This window comes from Dysidea avara, chromosome 5, assembly GCF_963678975.1.
Source record: "Dysidea avara chromosome 5, odDysAvar1.4, whole genome shotgun sequence".
Taxonomy (NCBI): Eukaryota; Metazoa; Porifera; class Demospongiae; order Dictyoceratida; family Dysideidae; genus Dysidea; species Dysidea avara.
In genome coordinates this window covers 553,393-579,442 of record NC_089276.1, presented here as the reverse complement: position 1 = coordinate 579,442, position 26,050 = coordinate 553,393, and the positions used below count along the sequence as shown (strand labels likewise).

The 26,050-nt window shown below is 37.7% G+C and overlaps 4 protein-coding genes across 7 annotated transcripts; 2 read left to right on the top strand and 2 right to left on the bottom strand.

Moving 5' to 3' along the window:
- The first annotated feature begins 4,374 nt into the window (after positions 1-4,374).
- Positions 4,375-5,037, top strand: LOC136256488 (uncharacterized). Its single transcript, XM_066049462.1, has one exon. It carries the CDS (start codon positions 4,375-4,377, stop codon positions 5,035-5,037), a length of 663 nt encoding a protein of 220 aa, XP_065905534.1.
- A 1,759-nt stretch (positions 5,038-6,796) lies between these two features.
- On the bottom strand, positions 6,797-8,776 carry LOC136256378 (uncharacterized). 2 transcript variants are annotated; one of them, XM_066049320.1, is made up of 6 exons: positions 8,526-8,776; positions 8,214-8,419; positions 8,010-8,147; positions 7,814-7,963; positions 7,190-7,699; positions 6,797-7,130 (listed from the first exon to the last, which is right to left on the bottom strand). In XM_066049320.1, exons 1-6 carry the CDS (start codon positions 8,531-8,533, stop codon positions 6,892-6,894), a joined length of 1,251 nt encoding a protein of 416 aa, XP_065905392.1. In that variant the 5' UTR covers positions 8,534-8,776; the 3' UTR covers positions 6,797-6,891. The 2 variants fall into 2 exon arrangements, with proteins under 2 accessions (XP_065905392.1, XP_065905391.1); XM_066049319.1 differs by having other exon boundaries at positions 8,214-8,776.
- A 1,744-nt stretch (positions 8,777-10,520) lies between these two features.
- On the bottom strand, positions 10,521-22,365 carry LOC136256099 (PSME3-interacting protein-like). 3 transcript variants are annotated; one of them, XM_066049029.1, is made up of 6 exons: positions 22,211-22,365; positions 18,196-18,294; positions 15,582-15,705; positions 14,752-14,895; positions 10,754-10,797; positions 10,521-10,710 (listed from the first exon to the last, which is right to left on the bottom strand). In XM_066049029.1, the coding sequence occupies exons 1-6, from the start codon at positions 22,314-22,316 to the stop codon at positions 10,562-10,564; spliced, it is 666 nt and encodes a 221-aa protein (XP_065905101.1). In that variant the 5' UTR covers positions 22,317-22,365; the 3' UTR covers positions 10,521-10,561. The 3 variants fall into 3 exon arrangements, with proteins under 3 accessions (XP_065905101.1, XP_065905102.1, XP_065905103.1); XM_066049030.1 differs by having other exon boundaries at positions 10,521-10,689; XM_066049031.1 differs by lacking the exons at positions 10,521-10,710; positions 10,754-10,797 and adding an exon at positions 10,827-11,002.
- Positions 22,356-25,947, top strand: LOC136256100 (alpha-ketoglutarate-dependent dioxygenase alkB homolog 7, mitochondrial-like). The gene is made up of 5 exons (XM_066049033.1): positions 22,356-22,607; positions 24,475-24,614; positions 24,666-24,696; positions 25,066-25,190; positions 25,755-25,947. Exons 1-5 carry the CDS (start codon positions 22,386-22,388, stop codon positions 25,885-25,887), a joined length of 651 nt encoding a protein of 216 aa, XP_065905105.1. The 5' UTR covers positions 22,356-22,385; the 3' UTR covers positions 25,888-25,947.
- Positions 25,948-26,050: the final 103 nt, after the last annotated feature.

The following is a 26,050-nucleotide window of genomic DNA, read 5'->3' as shown; positions in this document are numbered from 1 at the left end:
GGTGATGTAAACATTGAGTCACATAGGTAAACATCACATTTCCCCACTTGTAACACTGCCCAGTGTGATCTATCAGGAATGAACAGCATTTGCAAAGATTGCTCATAATCTTCCAAGTTCAATAATGTTTTATTGAGTAACAAACTATTGTGAAGCCCTCCAATGAGACGAAATTGCATCTTTGCTATGTTGTGAAATGCGTTAATGTGGTTATCCTTTAGTTTACTTCCATTGAGTATCATGCAACTGCTTGTCTTTGCTAGTCAATATAATTCTACCACATTTTGTCCACTGGAGTTGTGTTTCAGCCTCCAATCTGTTGTCATCATTAACAAGTATTGGATTGTTTCTACTGTTAGTACATGTATCCTTTACTTCATCCCAGAAAATATTTTGGATGGTTAAAAGGGTGCTTGAATTAAAAGAGAACTCTTCTGATGTTATTAGTTTGATACAGGCCTTCAGCACTTGTGCTGTAAAGCATTAATAAATAAATAAATAAATAAATAAATAAATAAATATTATCTGTATTTATTTGACTTATGGTATTCATTGTTGATCTAGGAGGATACTGGATAAAGGACTACTACTTGTCGCTTTTGTTTGTGTAGAATTAGCTTTAGTGATAGCCTTTGGTGGAAAAAAGTTATGTACTGTAATTTACTATCTCTGGACATCAATTTGTTTTTTCAGTACATTCTGGAACATGTTGACTGTAATTGGATAAAATTACACTTCCATCCAAACGTATGATTTTTTTACATAGCTTGCAGTAAATATACGCACAGAATTGATGACCGGAACTAGTACTACCTTCCAAAGCCTCAGATTTGACCTCAAAATCTTTATTTTCTTTTAAATCCTTTTTTATTGAATGATGAGGATTTTTATCATTTTTTTGCCACTTGCAAATCTGCTGCTGTACCACTGCCACTGCTTTGGCCTCAGTTAGGAGATCATCAGGTTTTGTACTACTATCCATCAAATTCATACTGAGTTTAGTCTTCTTCTGTTTAAAGAAGATTCATTACTCACCGACCGTTTGAGACTTAACCGCTTAGCCTTTTCCTCTTGATCTAGGCTCTTTCTAACTTTGTCCACAAAATCAATAATCCTTTGTCGGTGACCTGGCAAAAACTTGAAGTACCATGGTGTGTAACACCACGTCGAAAGCGAGGGTCTTCAATGAATTCTGTTGAAATGTATTGTCCAACTTCCTCCAAGGCATTTCCAGGGTTTCTACTAGTATCCATTCTGGAAATTACTTGCATGCAATGTGTCATATCCAGTAGTCATAAAACTATCAGCAACATAATCGGGCAACTCCTTCAATGCAAGATGAGCTTCTTCTTCTTTCGATACCACTACTAGCTCTTCAGTGTTAAATTCGGTGTTACATTCACTTGAATTATCATCCATAGCTCTTTACTTCAAAGAACCGTATTAATAAATGGAAATTAAAAATGTAGTTAGTCATTAAGGCATTACTTAAGAAGAAACTGCATGTCAACATGTCATCAAACAATTTTGCATTGAGTGGATTTATGGCTCACAATAAGGTACCGTATCACACAACTTTCAGAGAACTTATAAAGCCATAGAATGATAATTAGATAATAAGTTAATCACTGTATACCTTCTGCATGCATACTTTGTCCCTACAAGTAGTTGCTGTAATAGTATATGGTCTATATACCACTGGTAATTTATTTTGCCATGAATTTACAGTGATTGTACCTATGAAGCATTTATATAGGTTTGTTTCATAGGGATCATTATAAATTGACAATGAAATGAAGGATAAATGCCCCCATAAATTACCGATGGTACTTCTATGGTATATCAGTGAAAATAAAATTAATAAACTTCATAGATCACATGAATACACAATTGATTCATATTAGTAGAGAAACCATGGGTACTTTATAGGGTAAATTAGCTACTAGTGTAGTGGCATGGTCTGTAAAATAGAGCCTTGTTGTTTGATTGATCGAACCTAGCTCCCCTTCATGTTTCAACAGACAGTGCAAAAATGACTATCCCTTTGCTCATGGAGATTTTGCATTCAACAGAGTTAAGGTCAAGTTTCTGATATTTCTCTGTTTCATAGGCTTTTAGTAACCTTCTTTGCGAGTCCCCAGTGGGATGGTAGCTACATAGTAGCCAGCCACGAGAAGTCAGAATGTTTAAGTACTGCTTCAATCCAGGGTCCCAAGCTGTGTGGGTCCATTGGCATTTGCCTAGACTGCAAGCTGCCATGGATCCTGGTCTAGTCTGCTTTCGATCAAGTTGGTGTCACGTTTCTGACTCCCTGCTACACATAATTTCAGTAGCTTTCTTTGTATGCAGGCTTCAATAGGGCACTTCTTTGTAAGCAGGTTTTAATAGGGTAGTGACTAATCAAGAAATTCAACACATTTACTGGAGCTAAAAACTATTGTAAAGGTCAACCCTTTTTCATTTGTCTCTTGTTGAATTTCGAGACATTTATTTTCCCAATGTATCCCTCTCCGCTCTCTTAATTACAGAAATTAATTGCTATTACAGTAGCTATAATGCATGCACAACGCGAGGCACAACATCTTCACACTTACCATTGGCACGAGGGCTGACCACTCCAAGAACTCCAACTCTATCAATGCCCTTACTGATACTAAAATCTCCTTTCTGGCAACTTCCCCAGCTTCTTTACACGCCAAGCTACCCGCGGATATCAACACTCACGTGACTGATTCAACAGAAAACGGTCGCGAAATCACGGAAATCAACTGTGAAATCAATTTCATACGTGAAATCACGAAGAAATCAGAAATCAACTTAGAAATCAGAAATCACTTGAAATCGCCCTTCGAAATCAGAAATCATATCGATCGTACGAAATCTCGTACGCTATTTTAGTAAGTGTCGGACCCCTCGGTAGGTGCACCAGTCTCCGACCATCGTGTCAGAGCAGAGAAGGTCGCATGCTCACGCCCTCATTGCCTCAAGTCTTAAGCTGGCATACTTTAGACTACATGCGATAGCTAGTCAGTGTGCTTTACAGTTTACACACTTTCCTTTAGATAAAAATTTAATACCTACGTCAGTACGTAGCAGTCTATACGTAGCAGCTAGACTATATTATAATGCAGGTGACAGCCTGCATAAAAGGCCTGTGGGCAACATGATAGCTACATGTAGCTACACCCACAACCAGAGCAAATATACATGCAAATTTAATAGGTGACATGGAGATAGGTACTGTGACGTGTTCTCTCAAAATAAAATTAGCTAGTTCATAGTAGCTATGGTCAACTGGTTACAGTGGCAGACGGCACGACCAACTTAAAAAATAATTAATTCTTTCAAGATAGTGTTCTAAGAGCAGTCAATCAAATACTCTAATAGAACAGTCACCGCATATAAGTTAACTGAGAATCCTTTACAGTTATTGCTGAGTATTGAACATTTACATGCATCTTTGCAGCACCAACCCATGGGCACACTTAGCTATAGCTACCTACTAGGAATTATTTCTTTTGTATGTCACTGTCGTCATACTTTAGTAATTTCGGTCCTAAAACATATAAAATACCTGGGAATCTGCCCACCTCCCATAGTTAGCTGTTTTGTAGGCCCACCTACTACTCATAGTGCGCCCCCTTTGCAAATCCCTGGATCCACCCCTGAACTATATAATGTGTCACCAATGTACACCGCCATCCACATGGATGGCATACATTATAGTTTAGTTTGTCAGCTCATAATTGCAACTTATATCAGTAATTGTTACACAATACATGTCATGCTCTTAATAAAATCTATGATTTGATCTAACATAATTGTTATCAACCTTGCATGTGAGTGTGGGGGTGTACTATATGTCTCATCATCTCCATAATAACACACCATAAATGCCAATCAGACAAGTAAGTATATATATGCTATACAAGCAAACATATGCAAAATAGAATGCCAAGCAGCTACTATACAAGCAGTCACTGTACAGCCCATGCAGTTTATGACATGATGAGCCACTACAATTACCAACTGCACATAATACACAGTGATTTGCCTGATATAACACACACTCCCATTTGTGCCACATGCATACAAGGAAAATGTACTGCATAGCATCCATGCTTGCATTCCACACTTACAACAATCACATACACACTGGTTATCAGTATATCACATGATCATCATGCATGGTGTGTGAAATTATAATTTACCATCTGGTAAGAACTTCACCTATACAATTTTACATTGACTCACAAACAAAAGGAAATTCTAATACTCTTAATAAAATTGTTTGGGTATTTGGATAGTTAATTATCCCCATTCACCCAACCTTTAGCCATATACAGCTGTAAGAGCAGTGTCTACTCCTATGTGATGTATATGAGCAGTGTCTACTCCTATGTGATGTATATGAGCAGTGTCTACTCCTATGTGATGTATATGAGCAGTGTCTACTCCTATGTGATGTATATGAGCAGTGTCTACTCCTATGTGATGTATATGAGCAGTGTCTACTCCTATGTGATGTATAGTGTCTACTCCTATGTGATGTATATGAGCAGTGTCTACTCCTATGTGATGTATATGAGCAGTGTCTACTCCTATGTGATGTATATGAGCAGTGTCTACTCCTATGTGATGTATATGAGCAGTGTCTACTCCTATGTGATGTATATGAGCAGTGTCTACTCCTATGTGATGTATAGTGTCTACTCCTATGTGATGTATATGAGCAGTGTCTACTCCTATGTGATGTATATGAGCAGTGTCTACTCCTATGTGATGTATATGAGCAGTGTCTACTCCTATGTGATGTATATGAGCAGTGTCTACTCCTATGTGATGTATATGAGCAGTGTCTACTCCTATGTGATGTATATGAGCAGTGTCTACTCCTATGTGATGTATATGAGCAGTGTCTACTCCTATGTGATGTATATGAGCAGTGTCTACTCTTATGGTGTATATGCACATTCAATTGAAAGTGCTATAGTTAGTGAAGTTGATATTACACAGTCAAATATGTATGCTATTTAGCTGTGTAATGCCAACTTAATAACTATATAGCACTTCTTTGTGTTGTACAAACTGTCATACGACTCCTATACATACTATAGTTAGTCGACTTGCACTCTAGCCACTATATACTTGGCACAATCTGGAACATCACTGAATTAATAGCTCTCATAATGTAGTTCAGTCACCTTTTGTGCTGTAACATGAAATATCTACCAGAGAACACACTATAGGCAAGCAATAATAATATTATTAATATCCATCACAGATCACATTAACAATACCAAGAAATGTACTAATATGTAGCTGCTGATGACATTCTATATTATCATGTTTCCATGTTGAAACAAGGTTGGTCCACATGTGTATGGTATTTCAGTTAAGTAGCTATCAATGGAGCAAGAGATTAATTAATGTGTGACTTGCTGGAATTCTGGCAACAAGACCAGCATAGTATTTCATATCAACAAGCCAGTAAAGTGTTTATAATTGAAATGAAGCAGAACATGTAATATACAAGTGTCACTGCTGCTGCTGTTATAGTCATGTAAACATGAATCAGATGAGAAGTGCAAAGATGTCATAAAAATGAGACATGATATTTTTATGACATCTTTGCACCTCTCATCTGATTCATGTTTATTTATGACCATAGCAGCAGCAGTGACACTTGTATATTACATGTTCTGCTTCATTTCAATTATAAACACTCCCTTTACTGGCTTGTCAATGAATTGGATATGAAATACTACGCTGGTCTTGTTGCCAGAATTCCAGCGAGTCACACAATAATTAATTTCTTGCTCTAGATGTGTTTCATTAATATATACTTATAACTGAAATACCATGGCAACAGCCTTGTTGTGACATGGCAACAGCACAGCTCATTCTTTCAAGGATTTTCTTTGATGTTTACAGACGTAAATGGAACCCTGTCCCTTTTACATTTCTCACAGTTGTGCAAGCATTCACACTATCCATACTTTATAGAGATGCATGACGGTACATAGAATTATATTGCTATTGTAGGTTCATGTTAGCACTTCCACTACTTTTCTAGTGTAGCTGACTGGAACAATAGAGGATCACTGTCGTTTACCTATTAAGTCCATAGACTTTCTGGTTTGCCACTCAGATAGTCATAATCTGTATGCTAATTTGCCACATGAAAACAATTAAATATTATACAGCTATAGCAATATAATCAACCAATGACATGCATAAAAAACAATTCATATTTCAGGCAATGTATGGCAGCTGCTAATTCTTGCACCTCAAACACAGTGATACTGCACACATAGGTAAGCACTGTGTGTAGCTTCTTAACTGATTACTTCTACTGGCTTTACTATAGTGTCCAATATACACTAATCACAAAGCTGGTAAGGCTAACCACACATTGGATGGTGCCTAGCACTACCATCTAATATGGGAGATCAGCCACCTGGTACCAGTCAGTGTCAGCCCATTGTATAATGAGTTAGCCACTTATTATTCCCTGCTGTCAACAACCTCCTTTGGCTACACTGAGTCTGGCTGAAACTTGTTGTTATACAGAATATGTGTGCTTGTTGATCTGTCATGTGTATCAAACAAGTTCAGCTGGGTTAGTTATTGTTTAAACAACAGAACCATCTATACTGTCAATCTGGGCAACTTAAATGTGTCATTTTAAAACAAGACGTTTGTTTTTAATGCTCATGCATTAGTCATTATATGCAATGTTCATGCTGTGTGTAATTTCAATGAGCTATACACAATATACGTAGCTATAGTTGGTATCATGGATGTAATCATCAAATTGTAGCATATATATACAAAATGTGCAGTTGATATTTAAAAGCATGTTGTTATACAGTATAAAATTGTTGCAGTTCACAGCTTAAATTTGCTATATTTGAACTCTGGAGAGTGGAGTCCCTCGACAATGTAGTCAGTGTAGTCTCCCTCTATGATACCATCTGCTTGTATGCCTTGTGATGGCTTAGCATGGAGGCATTCCTTGTTAGAGTGCATGAAATCCCATGGTTGGCCCTTTTCAAAGCGAATCTTTTTCCTATCTATTCTGAGAAATCCATCTTCAGTGATGGACCACTTCCTATGCAAGAATTGTCCTACAAGAAAACAAACACGATAAGATAACATCATAGAATCAGCAAACAGGAGCACTTGCCCATTATGCCATGAGCATTGCTGCTGATGCCGCTGTAGTCTTTTACAATCAAATCAAGATGCTCATTAACAAACTGGACTTTAAAGGCCAGTGAGGGATGCTTGACTTCCACTATAAGATTAGGACGTTCTTCTTTACCTAGTTCTTCACCAAGGTTGATTCGGGCAACACCGTCTTCTATCAGTAAACGTATGTCACGATTATTCAAAATTGTTCTGCTCCCATCAACTGCTACACTCCTGTCAGAAGCTGATATGGAAATCTTTGTAATGTTTTCTTCACTGCAATGTCCCATGCAGTGTTCAGGTTGTACCGTGATGCCAATGTCTCCAAGAAAGGTGACAACATCACTGAAATTCTGCCCTGGTTCAGGTGGAATAAAGTAGGAGTTAATATTTATTATGGGATCTGAGATCAGGTTGAATGCAAAGTAAGCCACTCCTTGCATGCTGAAGCACATGTCTTTGCCATCAAGGAGAGGAACTGAAAAATGTGGATCCATCCCCATCCCTGATATGGCAAAAAGAAACAATGATTAAAGAGACAAGTGAACAGGTCATCACGCATGATTTATCACAATGCATGATTGTAGGTATAAACTTCTTCATTTAGTAGTTAACGCACCTATGTCTGGACATGTCGCACACATGGAGCCATCATCAGCATCAAAAGACATTCCTCCATAATTACAACACATGGTTTCAGTAGTGAAGGCAAGAGTTGTTTGATCACCAGTCATACCACAGTCATTAGAAGCACCATAGCAAACTGGAACTGTAGAACATTTTGGTTATTACATGACATTATTGGAGCATATTACCTGATGGACATGCCATACAAGTTTCCATACCATTGCTAAAAGATTCACCTCCATTTGCACAACAATCGTTCTCTGTCAGAAAATCTAGTCTACCTAAATTACCATCATCACCACAATCCAAAGGTGTAGCATAACAAACTGAAAACATAGGATATTTTAATTAGCATTTTAACATGACATAATAAGTGTGATATCCGCACATACTTGGACATATACTACAGGTAGTTCCATCTCTATATGATAATCCATTATTAGTTGAAGAACAACACTCTGCCATTGTTAACATTCTTAATCTCCTTTCAATATTGGGCTCAGTACCAGTCTCCTCCACACCGCCATTAATAACATCAGTCCCAGCAGTACACATATCATCCGCAGTATAGCATGCACCTGAAATACATACAGCATCGCTGCATGGGCATGATAGCATCAGCTGTCGCAAATATCAGAGAGTACACACGCATATACAGGTACTACTGTGACAAAACATTGTGCATATAGCCACTATTTTCTTACCGGAACATGTGTAGCAACCAAAGTCTAGTACATCGAGTATTTCTGAAGCTAACAATGCACCAAATGTAAGGTCACTGCAGCACGTCTCATATGACCCTGGCTGTATTGCAAAGTTAAGATCAGCACAGTCAGATGAGTCAATCACACTACCAGCACAAAAAGCGCCAGATGTAGGCAAGTTGTTTTGTCCATTAACTAGAAGAAATTAAACTACACATAAAACTATAACTATGCATGCCTGAGTGCGGTATGCCGGCATATAGTCATTACTACAAAATCATAACTAAGCAGTGACGCTGCATATACATAGCTCGTTAGTGTGTATTGCTACTAAAAAATTATTTTTTAAAAACTATTCACCGTGTTGAACTGCAACAATGCCCGCGGCGATGACAAACAACGCTAGGCAAACTACATGTACATGTGCCATGATCACAAACATTATAATTCAGATAGCTATAGCTATTAACGTGTGTCAGCTAACGAGACACACCCAGAGTATATATATACACAATCGCAGGCTGGCACTGCATGCGGCTTCCGCGCAGCCAGCGCAGGGTTTGTGCAGCCAGTAGCTAGCTATTCGTCACTATATAGCTATATACTTCTAGCTATAGATACTGATTCAAAAACTAAAATTACATTTTTTTAGAAGACGATGACATTCCTGCTACATTCCTATGCATGGTGAGTGGAGGGCTAGATGCAGAATCTGGAGCAAGAGCTATAGGCTAGCCGGCTATGGAGCAGACTATAGCGCCATGCAAAAGGGCGGGCGATTAGCGGGGGCCCCGGCATGCTACGGGAAAATTAACTGCTGGGGCGGGACAAGAGACCATGCACAAGCCTGTTGACACTGCTTGAAGTATCTTAGTTTACTACAGTGGTATATCCCCAGTATATGGAACAGTTAATTGTTTGTTATTTTAGTAGTTTTTCAGTAAACCCGCATTCACTGATGTTTTACTGAGAGTTTAAACTTAGTAAAATAATTATGTTCCATATACTTAAGTTTACTGACACTTTACTATCAGTATAACTACAGTAAGGCATCTTAACAAATTAGTAAACTAAGAACCTTCAAGCAGTGTGAGGGATTAATTATTGTTTAAAAGTAGTTTATTTTAATGCTGACACTGCATAGTCCAGTTTGTGGTCTCCGCACAGGATGCCCTTTTCTCATTTGTACACAGATGCATCACTATAATGATGGAACTTACTCTCAACAATTATAGTAGAATGCTACTCCTTGTTTAAGTGACTCAAATTACATCCATTTAATGCTATATGGCTATAATGCTGTCCACCACACACACAGCAGCTCACAAAAAACCGACACTACATTTATGAGGTGTTTACCTGTAGCCTATGATCCTATAAGAGGGTTGAAGAAAGTTAATTTGAAAAATCTGCTATAAAAGTATCATAATTACCTACAAGAATCCCCACCTGTCTTCCTAATCGCATCAGCATCCAATTTGCCTCCTACAATATAGCTACAGTAATGAATCATACATGTTGGTATTCTATGATTTATGTCCATTGTACTATAGCTTTGCTGACAAAAGGTTTTGCTTTGTAGAACCAAGGGTGGCAAAGAATTTTAGTGTTTGCCAAAAGATCCCACTAATATATTTTTCCTATAGTCTCAAGTGACCTATAGAAGCAGTCATCACCAAATTACCAGTCCATCATGCAATATGCTTTAATTTTGTTACCAATTCACCAAATATAATGTCCACCAATCAGACCACCCATATTAAACTATAATGAACGGTCTGTATACCTTGAAGAAACACACATACAAACAGTTGCACTATTTATAGTCTGCAATGTGAGAATGGATTGATCACTAATTTTAGATGCATATATAGTGCTATACTGTTACTGTTTAAATAGCCTTTTAGCAAGCAAAACTTGCGTTGCTATTCAAATCAGTATTGTTGTACTGTCAGTGGCTAATAATACAATAGTCAAATTGTGGTGGCATTTGGATAGCATTAATCTATTTTTTTATTATTATACAATACACACAATCATGACGAATCATCTGATGAGTCGGAGTAGTCACAAATGATGCGTTGAGTAGTAGTAGTAGTAGTGTTGTTAGTATCAACATGTTTGGTAGTGTTACGACTGGTAACTGATGAATGATCAGCATTATCTTTAGTAGTAGCAGACATTTCTACAAGTAACAATACATCCACAGTAGCATATTATGGATGTACCTTCTGATCTTATTTTTTTGGTTGAAGAGGTATCATCTGACTTGCTACAAAGTCGTCACAACAAACAAGATCACATGATACTGATTAGCACCACTCCACATGTAGTTGCATGCATTAGCAGTTAAATTACAAATACTAAGCCATGTCACCGGTGCTCAGCCACACAGGGTACCATCAGTGTGAACATGCGCTGACTGTATAATAAACAGAAACACGATAACATGTGAGGTTCCTTTGTAATCTGACTTGCTTTAAAGCACCAGTGAAACACTACCCATTATATATAACCTACTAATTATCCAAATAATGCATGCCAGAGTTTTTCTTGCAAGCTTATAATGTGATGTCATGATTTGTATACAGAAATTATGGCATCATAAATCTGCCAAATATCTAACTGTCAAACATTGACTACAAGTATAATTCTTGTGCACAGGTCATATGCCTGGGAAAATTGCAATGTTGAAAATATATATTTGTCTTTAAAAGTCACAAGTAGTTACACAGAAAAATTTTCAACTAGAGTAGGGGCCATAGCACATCGATAAAAAGTACTGAAACAAGCTGGAGTAGTGAGCACAGTAGGGACATAACACTTCTCAGGGCCGGAGGAGGGAAAATTGAGTTGGTCAGGCCATTGACTATAATGTTGAAATTGCTACTATATACATGCCAATGAGAGAGGAGCTGTTGCACACTCTGCGAAGTGTGAAGCATGAGTACTGATTCTAGGGGGGTCTGGGGGCATGCCCCCACAGGAAATTTTTGAAAATTAGACACTCAGATATGCAATTTTAGTGATATTTCACTGCTAGCTAGCTATATAAATATGCTCAAGCCTATCTGTTGTTCTTCAGACTTTCTATACTATGTATAATTGTAGACCTGACATACCCAGGGGACACAGCATGAAACTTGCTGTATGGTTCATTTAGTTATAGCTAGCAATTAGAAGTTCAAGGGGGGTCTGGGGGTGCAACTCCCAGGAGCTACAGAATTTTTGTAATTTAAAGGCTTGAAAATACCTTAAAATTTAAAATTGATGCTAAATTTTAAAGTAAAACTAGTTAGCAACTTGCAACTTTCCCCCCAAATTTCACAGGGAACCCATGCAGCTAGGATATAATTACTATACAGTGAATTCACACAGCTACAATAAAAAGCTACACAGCTACAAAAATACAGTATACTACTATACTGGTTTGTATGAAGTGAACGGATCATCACGTAAATATACTGGTGGACAGTCACGAGACCAAACAGTATTCGAAAATGGCGCGATGTGGGTGAGACTGAGAGTTTGCTCAGTATCTCGACAGGACGAGTGGGTAGTTGAAGAGGAGTGATTTCTACTCAACATCTCATCCAGATGGCCACCATGTAATGTCTTTGAGCAGGCTGTAGGACCAGGTGTCCTACAGACCTTCAGCACTTGTGCTGTAAAGCATTAATAAATAATAAAATAAATAAATAAAAATGTATGGGTGTACAGCTTCTTGCCGCGGAATGAGTCATCTGCCGGGTTTGTCACTGCCAGCCCTTCGCCCAGTAATAGAAGCCAAGAGAGACAAGCCAAGGAATGCTAATGATTATTTTATGAAGATTGAATTGTGATATAAGTGTGCTGGTTTAGAATAAAGAAGGCACCTGCCTTACACGTGATAAATGCCAACTGTCAGCACACGTGATACTGTACGTATAACCCACAATCATTTCTGTACGAACGATACGAATGCTATGCTGTACTGTAAGGTAATTGGAGGTACTATACGTGTAGTTCTGTGCTTTAGTTAGGCTGAGAAACTAGGTAACTACTCGTGTCATGCATTTTCAATAACATCTGTAAAATGTACGTAGCTACATGTAGATGTGATCGTCCAAGGATTGCACAAGAGTAATGTAGTTCGAGCTGGTCAGCTAGTTGGTTCAACTCCAGATTATTGGTCCGGCTCAGGCCTGACCAACCGGACCGTCTCCTCCGGCCTTGCTTCTTATTGTTTTACTGTGATTTAATATCGTGCATTACTCCAACTTGTTTTAGTACTTTTTATGAATGTACTATGGTCCCTACTCTAGTTGAAAATTCCAAATATTTCTGTGTACTTGTGTTAACTTTTTTTTGTAAATAATTATTATGACTGGTGAACCCCCACATACCGCATCTGAAATGGTGCCGCGCACCCCAGCTACGTATATAAATTATTGTCTGAAAAGTGAAGTATCCTTTACGCTTCGTTGTCAGCTATGTTCAACCTGTTACACAGTATTTTGGATCAAGAACTGTTTGAAAAGCACCTCTGCAATCCATGCATACCGAAAGAAATGGTGCCGTGTGCCCCAGTTATATCAATTATCGTCTGAAAAGTGAAGTATCCATTACACTTTGTTGTCAGCTATGTTCAACCCGTTACACAGCAGTACGAATCAAGAACTGATCGAAAAACACCTATGCAATCAAAATAGCCACTATGAAAAATACGGACGATTTCCGTTATGAAGGGAAGCCATCACGTGCTACCACCAAATCGACACTTTTCACTGTCAGCAAAGATGACTGGGACACAAAGGAGGACACTGATAAGTCCATGAAGAATGCATTGTACATACTGTGGTATGTCTAAAGGCACCTCTCGGGCTGAAGCAACATCAAATAGTGAAAAAATCAAGCCCATAGCCTTAGCCGTTACCAAGTTATGAAGGTATCAGTTACTCAGTCAGTCAGTCAGTCAGTTACTCAGTCAGTAGAAAATTCCATTAAATAAATACTTTTAAAAAATTCCATAGCAACTTGTTGAAAGTGTTTCGGGTCGATCTGAAAGCTTGTTTGGGCTTAGTTTTACCTAACCAATACTGCCTCATCATCGTCAGGGAAATTGAGGTTGGTTTTTGGGTGATGTTATTGACTAATTCCCTTGTGGGTGGTGTCAACAATAAATTGTAAAAAAAACTAGCTTGTAATAACCACTGACCTGAATTTTTGTGAGTGTCAACGTCTAAAGTAATTTTTAAAAGGATAGGACATATAGATCATAAGATGACATTTTAAAGTTTGTAGTTTTCCCATACATTATCTGTGTGAAGGGACAACAATCATACGTTCACATACACATGTATGGGATTCATCTTACAACATGTGTATACTATCCATTTAAAATTTTGAGAGATTATTTTTGACATTCACACCTACAGATATTGTAAAAAACTGAGATAGCCAGCTGCTGACATTTTTTGAATTTGTGGCTTTCCATACATTGTCTATAATGTGATTTCCCAGGAGGACCTACGTTGCTACCCTATTAAAAATTGGAGAAGTTCCTTTACACCTACAAATAATCTAAAATTCAGGTTACTAGGCAACACTTATTATTACTATGCATAATTTGTTGATGCAGCCAACAGTGAACTGTTGTTTGATGTTTTTCATGTATGTCAGTCAATGCTTACATGCACTCTTTACATATTAACCTGGCACTGGTAAAGCAGGTTTTTTAAAAATCAATGTTAGCAAGCACATTGTTACATATAAAAATAAATCTTAAGAACTTTCCTTGGTTCTGACATATCCTTTGCTGCATGTATGACATCAAGAGTAACTCCAGTATGGACCATCAAAAATGACAGCCACAAGTCCACAGGCTTCCCTTGAATTTACAGGAAGGGTGTTAATGAGCTTTGGCTTGCATACAGTAACTTTTAAGGGGCTACTCTAACTCACTCAATCAGCACTTATATCATAAGCATGAATTTACAGAAAGACTTGTGGCTGTCATTTTTGATGGAGTTAGCCACTATTATTTACTCTTGATGACATGGTAATATATATCTCGTAAGATAATTCTAATTAAATTATTTAGAAATGTGTTTATCGCAGACTGCATGACAGCATCAAAAACAGGGCACAATGTGCTTTATTTGATAACATGACAATTTGATAAACCACCCTTTATCAACAACCATTCGTACACCATATGTTCATTCTCAGTTTTAACATAAATTACCTTTTCCTTTTCACTCTGACTAAACCTGTCAGACCTGCCGACCTTGATACAGAATTTGATGGTTTAGGAGTAGCCCTTGGCAGTGGCTTCACTTGTGAGGGTAGTGCTGGCTTTTCTTCATCTACAACTTTCTCTACAGCCTCTTACACACCAGATGTTAAGGTTGTATAACTCATACAGATAGTGTGATATAGTCAATGAAGTTCAATACACTACCACAAGCAGTAATCATACACACACTTTACTATGTTACTTCATAGGAAGTCATTACTCCTTTTGTTTTTCAGTTGTAACACTTTTTTAAAAATGTCATCACTCTGATCCAACTATCATCCTCAGAACAATGTTTTTATCTTGTATGTGCCACATAAATTGTAAGCTATTTTATATGTATCGGGCCAACATGTGAACTACTCATATACCCCACCCCATACTATGGGAGATGTCAACATTTCTAACACATCTTTGACGTGCCATTGTTAAACACAAATGGAATGACCTAAGTTCCAAAGTGTCAAACAGCATGTACCAGTACCATCCTGGTACCAGTTACCATCCAGGTACCAGTGAGACAACCACACAATACAAGAAGCTCCACACAACAGGTGTGAAGGAAGACTTTGTACACTCAACCCATTCACCTGGTTAATTGCTGAGGATTTTTAATTTGGGAATTGTGAAACTGGGAATTAGTGGATTCCTTCCTAATAACAATATCACTGGGCTCCGTAAATAGTAGTATTAGTTATGACTAGCGAACTAGCAGTCTAACAATATAATTTACAACAGTGTAATGTGTAATGGAATGGAATGGTTAACAAAAGGATATTCGAAATAACAATATTTCTTCTTTCTCTTGCTGTAACCTCTCAGCCTGTTGCTGTGCTTGTTGTTGATAAACCATACTCAGAAACTTTGACTCATCATCATCCAAACCCTTGTATATCATGTTCTCTATGTGAAGGACAGGTAACCATATAATTATGGTGTTATACATATATCACAAATAGTTGAGTGTACAGTACCCATGTAAATGTTTCTGGCAACTAAAGTGAATTAAATTCCACAGCAAAACTCCACTAACTTCATGGTTGATGACAAAACACTTAGTAAAAATGGATCATGTGATCTTAACTCAAGCACCAATATTAATACTTAACACATTAACGGCATTTGTTTTATCCTCTTAAAAATTACTTAGAGGACACAAAAATCTCAAAAATCTTCCTATCTCTCAATATTAGAGTGCCAGGTTCCATATCTCTACTAGCCTAGCAATCATTACCTTTTCGTACACCCACTTATTGAGGAAATTAGGTACTGTATAGCTGGGGATAATTTTATAATTTATAACCTTATTGTACAAGGAGAACTTGATGTACTAAGCACACACCATTGAAGACACTCAACTAGCCTACAACTTAGCAAGTATATTATACAAGTATCAATTACAACTGATAACCTGATACTGTTAACTTAATATGTACTGGAAGTGTACACTATTGCACAAGGAAGTAAGAACAGTAATAAGAATACCATAGAAATTGTTAGTGCACTCAAAAGAATTCTTCAATTAACGTCTATAGTGTACAGATACCATGCAATAACCAAACTCTACTCCTCATGTCATTGAGCAAGCTGGCACAGAATGAATCCTTTAGTGTATGTATTAACTGTCAATCTTCATTCCTTAAATGTGGACTTCTTCTGACATTTGTGATGCGCAGCAGAACTAACTGATCTACATACCCACACACAAGTGAACGACAACTACAAACATTCTAAGACATTACTGACACAAGTGACTTGTTTACTTAACATGTAAGAGTACTCTACATGGTATACTACAAGCTCGTGAGTCTGTAATACTAGAAAAAGATTTTCATACAGAACCCCACTAATGTCACAGTTGGTCAGAAGACTGCTTCCCTGCTATAAGTGGAGCACATCTTTAGATATTGGATGCATGTGGCTTTTTAAGCAATTCTTCACAGTAAAAACAAACTATTGAAGGTCACTACTAATTTCTGCCACAATACTCACTATTTTTGTGTAGTAACCTTCACTACCATGTAGTAACCTTCACTACCATGTAGTAACCTTCACTACCATGTAGTAACCTTCACTACCATGTAGTGACCTTCACTACTAACAAGAGTGAATAATAGAAGAGCTACTATGCAGTGAATGTTACTACAAAAGAGTAGTGAAGGTCACTACACAAATATAGTGAGTATTGTGGCAGAAATTTGTAGTGAAATTTAATTTTTACGGTGATATTTTATGCACGTTTTATGACAATTAGAAACACTATTCCAGCAAGTACAATACAAACTGTGCTAATATGGATTCAGTTGCCATAGATACTTCCCATTGGAATTTCCTTATGTGTAGTATTGAAGTGTGGTCACAACTTGTAATGCTGTGTTACAATGTATCATTGTACTTTTGTATGAAATGTAATACAACATGTTTGTTACATATTTGTGTCTGATAGCACACACACCTACACTCACACACTACACACACAAACACAACACACACACGCACACAAAGCAAAGCCTACAGCAGCCATGCGAGGCACTGCTATTGCTGCCCAATGAACCAGCACTAGGATGCCTGTGCACCACTCAGGCACTTGAGCCTTGTGCAGGAAAATCCTCCTGGGGCAGGGCTAGTAACCCACAGGAGGACTGTCCAGGTCTCACAGAGAGAGGTCGCGGAACCTGAAGTTCCACAATGACCCCAACACTGTTAAGCGAGACAAGGACAGTTGGAATTTGCTTCCCCAGTTTACACCAGGTACCCATTTAAACAGCTGGGAAGACTGGAGTAATGTGAGTAAAGTTTCTTGCTCAAGGAAACAACAACACCAAATGGCATAATCGAAAATCGAACCTGGAACCTCTCGATTACCAGGCCAATGCTCTAGCCACTTGGCTATGGTGCCTCACCACACACACACACACACACACACACACACACACACACACACACACACACACACACACACACACACACACACACACACACACACACACACACACACACACACACACACACACACACACACACACACACACACACACACACACACACACACACACACACTACACACACACACACTACACACACACACTACACACACACAAACACACACACACACACACACTACACACACACACACACACACACACTACACACACACACTACACACACACACTACACACACACACACACACACACACACACACACACACTACACACACACTACACACACACACACACACACACACACACACACACACACACTACACACACACACTACACACACACACACACACACACACACGCACACACACACACACACACACGCACACACACACGCACACACACACACACACACACACACACACACACACGCACACAGAATATATAACTTACTGAACTTTAGCTGTTCAGCCTTGTCAGCGTCAACCTTATCCTTCTGTGACTTCAATTTCTCATACAATGATCGATGGTCATAGTCTTCTTCCTGCCGTACTACACAACACATAACTCACTGACCAGGATGAGTGGAAAGTAACTATAGAGTGTTATTTTAGTGGGTGGTAACATAATTATGGCAATATTGGCACAAAATAAACTCACAAAAACTTGGTTTATTAAACTGTTCCCATGTGACTGACAAAAATTTTCCACAAAGTGCTTCAAATCACAGTCCTAGCTCATATAAATGTTTTTGAATTTAGTAAATAGATATCACCTAGCAACTGTCAGACTATAGGTACCACAAGTCAATGACTATGAGGATTCTTGTAGCCACTGGAATATTAAGGAGTTACTATATAATGATACATGACAGTGTGCCATGAAGCCAATGCATCTGGGCACATAACAGACAAGTATGTATTTTATAGGAGAATGTAATTTTCATGCATTCTAACAGCTACACAGAGAAATAGCCCATTTTTCTGTGAATCATCCCTCGGGGTGGTACATCATCCATTTCAAATTTGAGCAAAATTGGTCCAGCTATATTTGAGTTATAGCATGTACAAGTTGAGCTGGGGATCCTGAAAAACAGCTAAAACTGAAAAGTGGATTTTTTTTCTTAAGAGAGTTAACATTTCAGCCAACCAGATGATTAGTGGTGACAGTAAAAGTGTCATCAACAGACATGTGTGGTTTGGCTCCATTACAAGTTCAAGAAAGAGTTGCAAGGGATACAGCACTTTTATGGCTTCCTCGGGAAATGTATGGTGGGAATTTTGATTGACCATAAATGTTGTGTCAGACATTTGAACGAAAAGATTTTGAAATATTCTTTAGCAGGTCAAAGCAGTACTACAAATGAGCCAAATTTCAAGATCATGTATAGGCCTACGCCTATTATGCCGGCATAATCTTGAGAATAATAGGTCACCAATTTCGTGAGAATAATTCCGGAATTATAGAATGGTTACAGGCATAATTTTAGAATAATCGGATGACCACGGGAATAATTGGTGGAATTAGGGGCGTGTCTCTTCTTGATTACCTAGAAGAAAGAGTTAAGCTACTACAAATGATATAAAGCTGACAGGAGTGTTGGCTGAAAGGAGCTGAAAAGTCTCTAATAGATCGATATACTCTAATAGAACGCTCAAATACTCTAATAGAGCAGTCAGATCGTTTCACGCTAACAATCTGCAGCCAGCATCAGGGATTTAACTGCATGATTATCTGCAATTCTGAAACTTGTGCATCTTATACCAGTGTATCTTCTTCAAGTCTTTGAGCATTATTATCTACCTTACTTAGTAGCTACACAATAGTTACAGCATATTATTATAATACACCAATAATTAAATACATTTGAATTATTACTGTAAATAGCTATTCTAAGTCTGCTGTAACTATTATGGATAGAAAAATGATGTGTAAGGTGGAATGCTTCATATATGGCTATTAATAATTCGGACAAAACTACTTATAGTAGCATCTTGAAAATTAAGCAACTAGCCACAGATATATACTGAATGAGAATAATTATGGAATAATAGGCTGGATACAAGAATAACAAAAAGAATAATAGGAGTTTTTTGGGAAATTCTGGAAAGAATAATAGGTAAAATTTTGAGCAGAATAGGCTCAGGCCTAATCGTGTATATTTCCATTATCCATGAGTTATTGAGGATCCAGCTCAATGTGTACATACTATAGCACCTTCAAAATTTTGCAATACTTTCCTTCGTTTTATTCTTTTTGCACCACTTACAAAAATTGCCATAGCTCACACAAACCTTATTGGATATTTTTCAAATTTTGAGGGTATAAAGAGCATCTTCTATCCCACTGAAGAGTAACTAGGAGTATATGGCAGTTAAACCTCAAGAGTAGAAGTTAAACTCCAGTAGGTAAGTATCACATGTTTGATCAAAGGAAACACAAAACCATATATAGTATATCCTAGAACAGCAAAACACCAAAATCACAGCAAGAAGCATAACTACATTACAACAAGTATGATATCACTGTAATTAACACCTCTATTTCAGCAATTGTCATGTTGTTTGTGAGTCAACAGCTTCAAAGTGCGGGATAGAAGCCACACTTGCACTCGTAGGATATCTTTGTTATCAAACCCTCGTTGCCTTGGGTTGATAACAATGATATCCTACTCATGGTACCAAGAGTTAATAATAGTAGTGATGGTACTTATAGCACAATTATCTATCTTCCAATTTGTGAACAGATTGGTAGAAGTGGTGTACAGTTATGAGTAATTTTCTAAAATTGCAAATGTGATTATTGGTCACACCTGCAGGGTAAATTACAACTTAAAAATCGGTATACAGACAAGCTGACCATCTTAGCATGATTTGAACAAGTGCAATTGATATACTCTAATAGAACAGTCACCAAGAAGTAAAAAAATATGCATAAAAAATAATCGTTCAAAGTTCAAACCAGGGACCTCCATACCTTACCACTCTGTCACTGCTGTCAGTTACTCACCTCATTTAATGTCTACAAATTCTAGTTTATTATTACACCAGAAAATGGTAAAGTTTTATAACTTCATTGATCTGTCAGTGGAAATTCTAGAACGTTCTACATCATTGTATCAGAAAAAAGTGCACTCAAAGAGAGTACTACAAAAGTATTCTAATAAAATAGGCTATATACCAAACACACGCAAGAACCACACAATCAAGATACTCTAATAGAGCAGTCGACAATACTGCAAGCGTACTGGCTAACTGTTTATGCAAACTAATTGATTTTCTTACTCATGTAAGTAAACTGGCAAGGTACAATTCAGTAAGACATCTCAAGAAGTCATAATGTGAAAACCAAATGCTTGTAACAAACACAAGCTGTGAAAAAGAGTGCATCTTACAAAAAGTAAATAAAGATGTGATATTGGCCAAGAAATGGCTGCAATGATATTATACTTAATTTCTAACAGTATAATATTGTTGCAGCTATTTCTTGTGCTAGAAGTTTCGAGATTTTAGAAGCTGTGAAATGGCATCAAAGATCAATATACTCTCAAATACTCTAATAGAGCAGTAAAAATGATTCATAAAACATGTTCCTAAAAGTAGTCTAAAAATGAAAAGAAAAAATAAATTGCCTGCAGCGGGAATCAAACCACTGATCTCTTACTTGAGACTTGGTGTATAACCACTGCACCAAGTGTTTTCAGATGTCTTTAGGCTAATTTGTATTGGGTAATACATTGCATGTTTATTAACTATGTATAGCCTTTTTGACTTGATGTTTTAGTTGAAATTGTACCTATAAAATAATTCTGGTGAACTTTGAGACATTGTAAAAGCTAAAATGGCTACAGCCCAGTCCCCCCCCCCCCCCCCCTCACATCAACTACTTCCTCCGCCACTGAGGGGGGGGGGGGGTGGTTTCATTTCCAGATTTACGCTAAGGATCGGATTCAAAACAACATTAGTTAATACTCATTATTTTCAAAATGGTACTGCTCTTCAAAAAACATCTGCTGCTGAGTAGTTCTGGCTGGGGTGGAAGTAAGCTTCTCTACTGCTGACAATAAGTATTTCATCATCATTCAGCTTGGTGTTAAGCTTAAAGAAAGGCTAGTTGATTAGCGAGGACAATGATGCATGATGCTCAAGACTATAGAAGCTGGTTCTCACCAATCAACAAGCCCTTCTCAATCCCCAGGGATGATGGTACTGTATTGTGCTCACCAGACTATTTTTCTCCCCCCACTCGCAAGAAAAAAAAGTGGGCTGGCTACGAAAGACTATGGGGTATACCAGTAGGTGAGTATACTGCTATGTACCTGACATACAATGAACATTTCAGTATGAGTACAGCAACTCAAATGGATTACCAACTACCACTCCCAATTAAACTGTTACTGTGTAGGCCTCATGCACAAAATCAGCATGGGTGCACAAAATGGTTACAAAGCATCCACTAGACTGCCTACCTAAGGGTTGGTCGGGTCTCCTAACCTTCTCCCACTCTTCTTGACGCTTCTTCTTCACTTCTTCTATCTCTTTCTCTGTCACAAACTCCTTAAACATGCTTGCCATATTATTACTGTGGGCGTTATCACAAGAGATCGTAGTCTATTACAACTGATTGTGGGATGTAATTATTCGATGTGCGCGAAGCGTTTAGCTCTTGCGCTGGTTACTAGGGTGGCCAGGAGAAGATATAACAGCACGTCTTCACTGATAAACGTGTCCCCTGCGGCTGTAGAAGATGCTGCTAGTCTAACAATTACGGAGTCGTTCATTAGTAATTCGGAGCAGCAACAGCTCATGAAAGAGGTCGAGTTATCTATGGGCAGAAAGAAATATAATTTCGACCACTGGGATGATGTGAGTGTATTGTACAGGGAAGTGATCAACTTTCACTTTGTTAATGGCGTTCACAGTTTATACATAGCCGTGTGGGTGATTTGTGTAAGAGGAACAAGAGGTTGGTCGAAGATCGCTCACTTGTTGAAATATTGTTGAACCCTCTGAACACTACAACTCTGAGATAGGAAAAAATTCTGTGGGCTTATAGCAACTAAATCTAGTCAGTCCAGCTTCAGCTCTCAGTCAGGCATAGTTCAGTCTAACTGCACTGCATGTATTGAAAATTTTATGTAAAACAATTGAATATGGCACTCATTGAATATGTATGAGATACTTTATTGTAGTGCTGAGCAGTATGACAATATTTTAGTTATACCGCGGTATCTGTTTTTGATACCGTCTGATTTATTGACTACCGTCATACCGTGGATCCTAAAACATAAGTAATTAATTGTTAAAATACCATTCCTGTGTGAAGAAGTGTATATATGAGTGGTTAAGTAATGCCATAAATATACTGCAATCAGCTTTCAGACACAATTCTTCCTTTAGAAAAAATTATTTCTGTGTCTATATCTAGAAGTATAGGTATCAAACTAAGGTGTGCCAATATTTTAGTTATACGGCAATATCAGGCTGACAATATCGTACCGTCTTAGAAATATCAATACTGCTCAGCACTACTTTATTGTATAGGTGGAGTTAGCTAAATCATAAGCTCTTCAGCTGGGATGAGTGCTGAGGACTTTATGCATGACTTAGCTATGCCAGGCGTTATCTTTATGTAGTAGAGATTCTGTGAAATCACATGCAGCCAAGCATCAGTGATTAATATTACAATGTTTAATAGTTAACTGGAAGTGCTGTCAATAGCTAAAGCTGTATAATTATTGTATAGACGTTATAAAACTTAGTTCTAAATCTAGCTGAAACGCAGCACAGCAATGGAGTACAATTCAGTCTGTACATTAAGAAACAAAAAATGGCTGTCCTCTCTCATTCTTTTTTGGATGATAATAAACCGTTGATGAGAAACAGTCAATCAACTCAGTCTGAAAAGCTGGGTACATGTGTAGCTGTAAGCTAAAGGTGTTTCTAGTGTTAGAAGATGAATTGCTTTATTGATGCTGGCTATGCCTAGCAGTGAAGCCATGTCCTTACACCCACCAGTGTATGAGGCTGGTGCTAATATCAATTTACATAATGGCTCAATTGAGCATTCTCTGCCAACCGAGTTCAACTGATAGACTTTACTAACAGCTTCCTCAGGCCGGCTGTTAAACTGCCGGCTGGCTTTACTTGCTAAACTCACTTAACTACTCTAATAAATAGAACATCCAAAATTATTTTTTATTGTACAGCCTTAGTGGATTTAACAACTTAATGGATGTCCAGCTTGGCTCTGCTTGAGTTAGTGGAGTGCTTGAACCTGGTTTTCAGCAAACACTTGAATGGATTTTTATGTGGTTTGATATTAATTTGTAATAGCAGTTGCATACACTGACAGATGTAACTTGGAGTGAGAAACATAATTTCTTACTGAGTCCAGATCAGAAATTTGAAATCTACACAAAAGTTGTAACTTGATATTTATCAGCCAAATTAATTTTGTGAAAAGTCTGAGTGACCATTTGCTAAATAATATAGGCTTCTTAAAATTGTGAAATAATGTCAAGTGTCTGACCCCGTCCTAATATGGACTTTCAACCTTCTAGTGTGTTCCTAGTAGCTTATCAATAAAACATTTCATTGTCCTACTCTATTAGAATATGTTGGTTTTTTAACATCAGCTCACCACCCTACACACATTATTTCCTACATCTCCAATTACACTTACACACAACCATCTACTGTAACAGAGTGACCATTTTGTCCTCATTGTTAGGCAATACATGGTTACAAGGAGACGGAGAAGACAGAGTGGTCACGTGACAATCAGCCTGTAATCACAAGATTACAATCTGCTGTTGGATCACGTGATCTGCTACTACCTCATATACATGTGTTAGACCTATCAAATGATGGGTGGGTGTGTAATGTGGTGTGGTGTGTGATGTAGTCTTGACTCCATCACAGGTATATTAAACCTCATGTGGATAGTGTTAAGGTGTGTAGTGTGTGTGTGTAGTATGTGTGTGTGTAGTGTAGTGTAGTGTAGTGTAGTGTAGTGTAGTGTGTGTGTGTGTAACATGCGTGTGTGTGTGTGTATATCATTATAGCACAGATAATATTACAGTGGAACCTCAGTTATCCAGACCCCACTTATCTAGATTCTTGGTTAACTGAACTACAGAAATGATTGCTCTATTACAGTAGTGACTGTTCTATTAGGGTAGTTGATAATACTGATATTTTAAAAATAATGTTTTTATAGTACACAGTTTTAGAGATATGACTTATGGACCACCCCTGATCCCAAGAGGTTTGAGGTTCCACTATAGTTACAATACAAGAGTTTTATTTATTCACAACATAGTTCTGTGGTAGGATTATAGCTGGTGTTAGTCTACTCAGTAGTTGTGTGATGAGACTACAACATGAACAAGACAAACACAAGTGGATAGTAATGCTACTACCTCCATTATCCGTCTACATCATCAGGTATGGTATAATAGTGGTTTGTTGTTCTCTGAGACTTCAGCAAACACTTAACTCAAATACTTAAATTAAGTACAAGTTTAGTGTTTCGACTACAAAATGAAGTTAAAGTGTTTATAAGTGCTTGTCCCATGTCTCCTTAGTTTATGGTATAGCTAGACTACTCCAGTATTATAGTAGCAGGCGAGTATGTTAAACAGTTGGTTGCCATGAACACTGTAGATGGAGTTAGTATTTTTATTATTTTGCAAAACAATATTTAGTCCTGTCTTGCACCAGTCACGCCATCCACCAGCTTCCTTGAGGCTGTGTTATCCTACTTTCAGAGAATGAAATCTTTATACTCCATGAATTGTTGATGAGAACAAGTGCCTGATTCACTCTTATATTGTAAGCTTATTAGTTCTTGACACTACGAGTTCTCAATTACTGTGCTCAAATCTCCATAACCTTACACTACACCTGTAAGACTTCTTTCACTGTTAATATAATCTGCCTCTATTTTGAACCATTGTCAGATTATGGAGTGTTCAACATAACATTATGTACAGTCATTACCACATGTAGGGATGTGACACGTTACCAGTACACACATGAGATATTGGCAGATGATGTGTCCTATCACAGAGGACAGAAAATAGACAGAGAACGTAGAGTATCATTAATATGTCGTACTAAACCACAATCATCATTGTTATAATTTTGAATATTATTTTCTTGCTGCTGATAGGATGTGGGGTGACACAAATATTTGGAAAGTATTTAGGAATTAAGGGGGTGGGAGTATTAACTACAGATCTTTTTAATGAGTTTTTGTATGTCAACGTATACTTGTCGAGTTTTTAGTTTTAGGGAATTGAATA